The sequence below is a fragment of the Palaemon carinicauda genome, chromosome 6 (genome assembly GCF_036898095.1).
Source record: "Palaemon carinicauda isolate YSFRI2023 chromosome 6, ASM3689809v2, whole genome shotgun sequence".
In the NCBI taxonomy this organism is placed as follows: Eukaryota; Metazoa; Arthropoda; class Malacostraca; order Decapoda; family Palaemonidae; genus Palaemon; species Palaemon carinicauda.
The window spans coordinates 23,857,191-23,867,164 of NC_090730.1; the positions used below are offsets into that span (position 1 = coordinate 23,857,191).

At 34.9% G+C, this 9,974-nt stretch overlaps 1 protein-coding gene across 1 annotated transcript in view; it reads left to right on the forward strand.

Moving 5' to 3' along the window:
- Nucleotides 1-9,454, forward strand: part of LOC137642911 (ovochymase-like) — a 90,697-nt gene extending 81,243 nt beyond the window's left edge. Inside the window, exons 37-46 of the mRNA XM_068375776.1 lie at nucleotides 289-404; nucleotides 790-893; nucleotides 2,123-2,244; nucleotides 2,576-2,686; nucleotides 4,998-5,166; nucleotides 5,476-5,569; nucleotides 5,883-6,063; nucleotides 8,296-8,435; nucleotides 8,854-8,983; nucleotides 9,381-9,454. Coding sequence (XP_068231877.1) covers nucleotides 289-404; nucleotides 790-893; nucleotides 2,123-2,244; nucleotides 2,576-2,686; nucleotides 4,998-5,166; nucleotides 5,476-5,569; nucleotides 5,883-6,063; nucleotides 8,296-8,435; nucleotides 8,854-8,983; nucleotides 9,381-9,439 — 1,226 coding nt within the window. The 3' untranslated portion in view covers nucleotides 9,440-9,454. The remainder of the gene's footprint in view (nucleotides 1-288; nucleotides 405-789; nucleotides 894-2,122; nucleotides 2,245-2,575; nucleotides 2,687-4,997; nucleotides 5,167-5,475; nucleotides 5,570-5,882; nucleotides 6,064-8,295; nucleotides 8,436-8,853; nucleotides 8,984-9,380) is intronic.
- Nucleotides 9,455-9,974: the final 520 nt, after the last annotated feature.

Sequence of the window (9,974 nt, forward strand, 5' to 3'; positions counted from 1 at the left end):
CGGGAATTTAGATCTGTATTGTTATAAGTTAACAATATCTTAATTACATATTTTCAAGAACACAAGAAGTATTTGCTTCCTCTTCCATCATTTAGAGAGAAAAGTGATTAAGCTTGTGCTAATGTTAAGTCTCTTGAAAACCGTTCACTAATTTTTTTCCATATCATCCTTCTATTAATTTACAGTAATAAAAATATGTTAGTTTTTGCCTCGGGAGGAGTTCCTGGAAAACAAGTTTGGTTCCTTATTCACGTTCTCACATTTACCATTCTTCTGCCCCCAACTCAGCAAGCTCCCTTCCATGTGGCAGTCATGTCCTGGCACCTGGCGAGACCGTTACCATCCAGTCTCAGAATTACCCAAAATGGTATCCAGTGGGCAGCACCTGCCGATGGACCTTCCAGGTGAGTTGAAAAATATTGAAATTTTTTCGATTTTTATATACTAGGTTATAGAGATCTCAGTATCGCGAATGACCGAATCAGCGAATATTGAGGGATGACTGTATTCGTTCAACCATGAATACAGTTCTTCCCATAAACGTATTGAAATCATCAACTGTAAACTGTTATCTCTTACCTCCTTAAATGAAAAGTATGAAATGCAATCGCACAAGCCTTTTTTAAACCAACCACCTCAAAACTTTTTATAATTATTATTCGAGTCATATCTTGTGTCTTGCCACAACTATGTTGACATTGGATAGTTATTCGACTATTCGTTCATAATTTCCAGTAACATAATCTTCGTCTACCCGGTTCCTCTCTTCATCAGCATTATCCTTTGCAGGGTTCATCTGTTGACTCAACCATATCGATTACTTGTGATGATTTTAGGCTGAGAGGATGCCGTTATTCTTCTGTCCTAATCACCGGAGATGGTCTCTACAAAAAGTGAGATACAATTGGTTATAACTGTTACTTTCCCTCTGCCAATCACTAACAAAGTTAAAGATGACGATCAAATTTGAAATTTTAGTACCAACTTTGATTGTGACCTTCATCTTCTCACTAAAGAGGTTTGGTTGACTCTTTGTCGTATGTTACAGTAGGATTCAAATCTGTTGATGGGTCTAAAGATTACAGGGAAGTTGACACTGTGTCTTATGCAATCTTGATGGCCAGATGTACCATACAAAATAATCCGTGTGTGTTGTAGGAGCGATTCCTTAGAAATATTATTCACCAAATATTCTAATTGAGAGCAACTACGAAGTTGCATTTCTTCGTATGGGAAAAGATAAATTCCTTCAAGTTGCTTGATGTAAAGTGGATCTTAGAATGCCTGAAATATCATTGCATATCGGTAATGATCGTCATGAGGAAAATAGAGCCAAAACCATTTTAAGATTGGTGTATCCAAACTCAATATTCATAGCCAAGTACCGTATAGGATTGATTAACTTTTAATCAAAATATAGCATAACTATATTTCTGGCAAGCGACAGAGCCTGTGTGCACCTGCATGAAGTAAAACAGACTCAACAATTGTCAGAAATATTAACATGTGTCACATTTAGCAGCTAATGTTATGATAAGTAGATGATAAAATATCACTTGTGAGTCGTCAATGCAAATTCACGTTGTGGAATATCGATAATTATTTTCATCTTTTATTTTTTCCTCGCTTTTTAACATCTCTAAAAATTAGGGAAGGTCTTTGCCTCGTATTTTCACATTGAAGAACATTCCATTCTTTGAATTAGATTTCTAAATGAAGAGAGAAGTATTACAATGGCTGCAGACATTTACAGTATTATTTAAAGAAGAAATTTTAATGAAGTGTCACAGAAAAAGAGAAATATTCACATATCTTTTTAGTGCAAAAGTGTAATATATATATATATATATATATATATATATATATATATATATATATATATATATATATATATATATATATATATATATGTATGTATGTATATATATATATATATATATTATATATATATATATTTATATATATATATATATATATATATATATATATATATATATATATATATATACAGAGAGAGAGAGAGAGAGAGAGAGAGAGAGAGAGAGAGAGAGAGAGAGAGATATTCCACATTTCAAATCAAAACTTAGTTATCAAATGTACATCTCGAGGTCTATTTTTACAGGTATTGCGGAACTCAAACACCTTTTACTGAAACGAGTGGAAGCAACATGATGCTGGTCAAGTTTACCTCAAAAACAAAAGGATACTACGGATTCTCCTGCACAGTCACAGCCTCAGGTTCAGGTAAACAACACGTCTAAGAGAAGTTCTCATTTCCACCGACAGGTGGCCCTCAAGGTCCTGTAGTTTACTTTTTATTTTTCATTTAGATGGCTGATTTCTCACATTTATACTTTGACCAATTAGTACAATTACTATTGCCATTTCAACACTAGATACCAAAAGTCTCCTTCCCACTTATATTCGTCAATAATATTCCGCTTCCCATTTCCCTGGAATCAATCTGATTTTCTTGCTCCTAGTTTTAGGAACCTGATTCCCGTCCTGAGAAACCCCGACTTACTTGCGTGTTCCCGGTTTCTTTAAGTGTTACAACATCATATATTTCTTTCAGGTGTGACAGGATTTTCGACTTGGTCTTCAGCAGCAGCTACAACAACAATAGCAGCTGCAACAACAACAACAACAACAGCACCACCACCACCACCACCAAGTGGGCAATGCCGTAAGTATAAAATTACTGTCAAATTTCCTTGGTATTATTATTATTATTATTATTATTATTATTATTATTATTATTATTATTATTATTTGCTAAGCTACAAGTAAGGATGCTATGAGCCCAAGGTCTCCAACAGTGAAAATAACGCTGACCTTTTACAAACACAAGCTCTTTACATAACAAATTTGCATTAATCTAATTATCTCTCTCTCTCTCTCTCTCTCTCTCTCTCTCTCTCTCTCTCTCTCTCTCTCTCTCTCTCTCTCTCTCCAACAATGCCTTTGTCCCAGTTTCATTCTTATTATTCTTCGTATTCCAACAAAGCCCTTCCTTTCTGAAGTGTTACCATGGCATGAACAAAGATTTTTCAAGTAACCCATTCCTTCTCGATATTCTTTTCTTCATTGGCTTGTATGAAATGGATGAATGTCAACTGCGGCAAATTCTTAGCCCACTCAGATGACTGTCCTTCCTCACCCAACTGAGGAAACTCATTTGTCGAGATAAAAGCTTCAAGGAAATGTGTCTAAAATCTTTTCCCAGTCCGTAATCGATAACACCAAAGGTGTGTGCAAAATACGATCGTCTCATCAGAATTGAATAGTCATAATTGTGCCTCTTTCAAACCAACCACCAGAAAAACCTAGCCGAGATCTTTGGGACAGATGGATAGCAGCCTTGGGCTATCCAATCCCCTATTGAGTAGCGCCCTCTCCATAGTGGGAAGATAATTAAACACTGCTGAAGATGGAAGCAGTGCAGCCATTATAAATTCTACCCCGACAGATTTGGTATCGTAATCTGCTTTCACCCTAATGAGTCCAAAACTACATACAGTATTCCCTTTTGGAGGACGCTCCTCAGCTTCTAGGTATCCTTTCACCAAGGCAATCAGTGTTTATGACCTGCAACCAAGCAAAAGACTTGTCTTGAAAATCAGATTATACCTCATCGATTTCAACCAATCTCAAGCTATACAAACAATGCTGCGGCGATGAAGGATTCTACCTCAAGTGATTGCCTATTAAGTAAAGTCGATTATCTTCTCATTTTTCGATGGTTTCCGAGTTAAATTTCCTGTTTCCTAATGTTTAGTGGAAGGACAATAACAGTTCTTCTTTTAATAAAAACCAAACTACTTCAGAGCTGTTCTGTCATGCGCCTGTGCATCTTGGAAGGGTTCAGTCTCCCAAGGATTACTAAAGTTTAATTCTTGTCCAGATCCTTCTGTATATCAAAGTTGTTTTTTCTCATCTTCATGAGAGTTTTTGACTTTGTCCAGATATGAAAATCTGTATGTACTGATCTTCTTACTCTTATCATCTTGATATCCTTGCAAGCTTACAAATATAAATTACTATTTAAGAGCTCAAATATTTCCGTAGGCAAAACAATATGGATCAATTATTATACATAATTAAGGATTGTTCAGCGATTGTTACTTTATAAGATTTATTGGAGTCTTTGCTGAACTAAGTATTTTTATGTAATTCATGCGAGAGTGAGCGACTGCTGCTAATAAAGAATTCGAGATATTTCGTATATTGATAATAATTGTTCTGATAACAGAAGATTGAAAGAATAAAACTGAACAATATCAATATAACCTCTTACATATGAATGTCTTAGAATAAATTTTTTCTGCCTATGGTTTCAACGTTATTTTTATTCCTTAACTGTAAGTCTCTGTATAGATCCCAGGCGAAATAAGCCCCACCCAGGTGAAATATGCCCCATCCCCTGATGACGTCATAGCCAATCACGTTGTCTCCCACGTTAGCAGCTATACTAGCTTATAACCACTTTAAGGGTATAGTATGCATTGTGACCACTGCTATTGCAGGAGACAACATGATGGGATATGACGTCCTCAAGGGGTGGGGCTTATTTAACCCAAAATCTCTGTGGCGACTATAACTATTAAATTTTATTATAACTATCCATTACTAAATGTTCATATAAACGATATGACAATGCGCAATAGAGTTTTTGCAAAATTGAAAGGTTGTCTGCAATATATATATATATATATATATATATATATATATATATATATATATATATATATATATATATATATATATATGTATGTATATATATATATACACACATATATATATATATATATATATATATATATATATATATATATATATATATAGAAAACCAAATGAAAAATTACATATTTATCAAAGAAAATCTCTAATTTTAGTAATTTTAGAAACCACCTAATCTACCACAAGTTCAGTCTTATAACATAAACAAGCAAACAGTGAATACTTGAGACACTGAAGCATCTAATTCTCTTTTGCAGTGTGTGGCCGACGAAACCCAGTGACCAGGATTGTTGGAGGTCAACCGACAACAGTGCACGAATACCCTTGGCAAGTTGCGTTGACAACAGCTACATCTAACAGACCATATTGTGGTGGTTCTATCATCTCCAATGAGTGGATCCTGACAGCATCTCATTGTGTCTATGGGTAAGAGGCCTACTTTTGGGTTAGGCCTAATTCTCTCTTATTTCATCCAGGAAGATTGATTGTTTATGAACGTGTTTCAGGTCATATCTGGTGACTTGACTTGAAAATTAGATACAGTATGAACATCTCATCAATTGCTTTGGATTTCAAATAATCTCAAAATGTTCTTGTAAAGTTTTCAAAAAGTATTTAAGAATCTTATAAAGAAAAAAGATTTAAAAGTTCAGGCAATGTCCTATTAATGGCGATATTGACCTTTTCAAACAGAAATGAGTATTGTTACTAACAACAATTCCATTCCATCTCCAGATCCAGTGCATCAAACGTCTATGTGGTCGTTGGAGAACACGACTGGTCCACATTAACTGAAACGTCGGTTAGACAAAAGATCCAAGCCTCAAGGGTAAGTCGGTAAACCTCTGGATAGTTCTGGCAAAATATTTTATTAGAAATTCTCTTTAACAGTAGTCAAGAAATAATCTAAGGCTTTTCTATCTTCTATGAGCTCTTTTTAGACAGAGAAAATCTTTCTAGATGCATTGCAATAAATCTTTGTTGTTAGCCATGAAAGAAGAGGAAATTTGAATTGAATTGTACAACTCTATGTAGTAGAAATTTTCTGATTCTAAAATGCAGGTGTTATAATGACAGGTATCTTACAAAAGATAAGACAATATGATATGGAAAATAAGTATCATCAATCAATCTTGTTACAGATCATCATGCATCCAAATTACAACACCAACACTTATGACAACGATATGGCGTTGATCAAGCTGTCCTCTGCGCTCACCTTCCCTTCTGACAACAAGATTGCCCCTGTGTGTCTTCCAGATGCAGGCAATGCCTATAGTGATGTGACTGCTACAGTTACTGGCTGGGGAACATTACAGTCAAGTTTGTAAACTATTAATAAGTTTTAACTTATGTGAAATCTTTATTCAAGTCAAGCATCAAAGAGCAGTCAATCATCTTATCAGAGAAATATTTTGGTCTAGATCACTTTCTGTGCATGCACCTTCAGTACATTCTATTCACAGAGTTTTCTTATTTCTAATTTATTCCTTCAAGAAATTGATTTTAGGAACTGCCACGATTTCAGTCATTAGGAATGAATGGAACAACTTTCTCGTTTCCAAATTTATTGATACCAATTACAAAAATTGTGAAAAATACTTAAAAATTTTTGCATGTGTGTTGGACATTTGTTCTATTTGCATTTAACAATGAGGCATGGTTAAGATTAGGTTGTTATTCATACTTCTAACGTTTTTTATAATATCTTTACAAAGAGACTCAGAAGGGAAAAACACAATCATAAGAAAAGAAGCTGGAGGAGTAGTGCAAAGTCTCAAAATCATAATAACCATCTCTTAAAAGATGGACCCTTACAAGACTCAGGACACACTAAAGTAGGAAGAGAATACCAGCGCTGGACATTGGTGGAGCAAAACAGTTCGAACCTTCCATTAAGGAGATTTCCTATTTCTAGAAAGTAAAGTTGGAAAGATACATTATAGGTATTACCAGCCTGTATGATAGGACAGCTTAGCAGAATGAAGGAAAAAATAATACCAATAGAAAATGGGCAGCAGAATTTCTTTGAGTAGGCCTACAGCAAGAGAAAAGGTGAGGATGAGTCATGGACCAAAGAAATGAAGCTAAGAGAAACTCTTTGAAACTTGGAGGAATATAACAGCATCCTAAAAGGGCACCAAATGTTTTGAGTGGAAATTCATCAATTTGAGCTATTTTATTTTGTTCAGACAACTTCCCCCTTTTATAATACCTTAAGAATCAAAGCAATGTCTGCTATTATCTCATGAAGTAGACCTATGGGTTTTAGCCCATCCACAAACAAAGGAAGGTCTTAGTCTAGTGGACATTTATTGTGGCTTGAATTCAAGAAACACAAAGTGTGAGTAGTCAGCGATATCACTGAGCCCCCATTACCCTGAAATGGTGATAGAAATGATATATTCAATTATACTTTCATCAGAAAAAGAGTAAGGACTTGGATTGGAAGAGAGAAAAAGTTTTAGGTACAAACTGCATTTTGCAGAATTGAATTTCATCAAGGTATGGGGTTTCTATTTAGATAGTCTCACAAGATCAGCAGATGAGGTGAATTTAGAAGGCCTATAGATAGTTGAATTATCTGCAAAAGTCTGAGTGGGAGAAAAAGTGGATTTAAAGATATTAATCCTAGGAAGAGGAATAAAGTTATGGAGGAATTAATTGTAACATATGACAAGCCTATAGACATGGGAGAAGAGAGGAGACGTAACAGGACAGAAAACCAATTTATCTGCAAACTTCTTGTGGTATGGGGTAGGAAATACGCAAAGATGTTTTAGGAAGTGTTTCAAGCTAAATGATACGATGTTAAAGAGAGATGGTTCAAGATCCACAAGTCTAGTTATGATACTTGCAATGGCGTTATTCTTAAAACCGAATCATCAGTAGAGGCTGTAGCTAGAGTCTTTAAGAGCAGCATGGAATACATCACTGGGCAACTAGGTTTGAGAGGGGAGAAGATTGAAAATGGTAATGCTAATCAGTGTTACCCGGATGGTAGAATCCACACCAGACCGTAAGTAGTAGAGAAGCGAAAAGAAGGGTTTTACCTTAACCATTACCATATTGCCATAATTTTTTTGATTGAAATCATCCCCACAGCTTTTGTCATCATTATGAAATAATCATTATTGGATTTACATTAAAGCAAAAGAGGGTGTGTTCATTATGTCATGTATAAGTAAAGTCGAGAATGTGAAGAGACTTTGCCAGGTTAAACTCTCCAGTGGTGGGGGAGACTAAGGTGAAAACGTCATACCAGGAGGGGAAGCCAAAATCCCGCTGTATTGGCTCTGCTTAGAATGCTCCTAAAAGTCTCTGGTGGTTGCATTCTAATGGGAGGTTGACTTGGCCAACCAATTTCTTGATTGGTTGAAAATTTGATTATCCAATATGTAAGAAATAATAAGTATGCTGGGGCAAATTGATTCTGATTTTTTTTTTATTTGGTCACTTACTTATGTGATCTCTCCATTTTGTATTTTGTACAGAATTCTTTTTTTTTTTTTTATACAAGTGTAGTATTAAATGTATAACCATTTTACTTTACAGGTGGTAGTCAACCTAATGTACTTTATGAAGTGGATGTTCCAACAATGTCCAACTCAAAGTGTCAACAGTTTTTAGGAAGCGCAGTCACAGGTAACATGATCTGTGCTGGACTGGATGCCGGCGGAAAAGATTCTTGTCAGGTTTGTTGAGCCACAACAATAAAATTACATTATAAAATTCAACTTGATTTGTATCTACATATTTCAAATACCATGTTTAAAGACATACTTAAGAACTTATGTGACTTGAATGCTCCCAGTTAAAAATGATTTTCCTTCTTCTGACAAAATTAAAAGGATTGACAAAATTTATGCAAAACTTGCAAACAGCTGCAGACTACTTTAGGAGTACAGAGAAAGCTTTGGCAAAATCAGAGATACGGATATATGCGAAAGTATAGATAGACGGAAGATTGAAAAGAAAGTTGAATGTTTTATTAGAATCAGACAACAGACTCCGTACTACTTATGACAATGGTCTTTCTTATAAACCAGAAAATGTCCCAACCTCAAACGTAACTAGTTTCAGTAAAGTCATGATAGAATTTTCCATTTTCAGGGTGATTCTGGTGGTCCACTTGTGACTGCAGGTAACACAGCTCAAACATTCATGGTGGAGATTGGAGTGGTCTCTTGGGGCTACGGCTGCGCCGAGCCAAACCGTCCCGGAGTGTACGCCAGAGTAGGCAGTAAGTGAAATACCGGGATATTTGGTTGATTGATTTCCATAAGGAAAACTTTGATACTTGACTGATCGAAGGTTTAAAGGATGGAAATGTTTTCAAACCAAGTGAAGTTTTCAATGTCCAGCGTAAAGGTTTACACGAAAACAAAATGGTATTCTTGTTTCCAATACTGAACAAATAAGAAACTAAAGTTATCATGTCAAAAGATTGACGACACTAAAGTGAGTTCCAAAACTAGAGATTTTGCCAATGAGGGGAAACAAGATGTCAAAGATTATGGTAATAGAAAAAAATAAAAAGATGAACAACCAACGTAATCAATATGAAGTTTGGATCTATTTAAAGTTGTCTTTGCGAATCTTATGATGAATTGATTTTACTAATGTGATATCTTTTTCAGATTATCTCTCTTGGATATCTACAAACATCGCAGGTTCTCAAACTTGCCCAAGGCCATAGAGGACACCGAATGGACCACATCAGACATTAATGACATTACTTCAACACAATCAGGCATTAATTTAATTTTTCTGATCATAGAATTACCATTTTTTTTTCATTATAATGCTGTTAATTCATCCCTCTTTATGAACAATTGTGGTAAATTAAATATATTGGCATTTAAAAGCTCTGTTATTTATCCTTCTTACAAAAACAATACTGATTTCTAATCTGGTGACCCTGGGGTTCTCAACCTCAAATGTGTCACTGAGACTGAGGGACTTTGTTAAACTTTCACCAAAAGATTTCTATATTTTTAGGAAGTTTTCTTTAGAAAGAGATTAAGACTAATGACCTGAGTTCATCTTAAAGGGAAAACTTACATTCTATCCCTTGTTAAACATACGAAGACTTAAGCTTCTTCAAAATAACACTTGATAAGAAATATTTGCAACAAGTTTGAACTTTCCTCAAATCTATGTTTACAATCTAATTTATTTTTATAGTTCAAATTTATCATAGCTAATGATCGCTATCTTTCTTATAAATTATT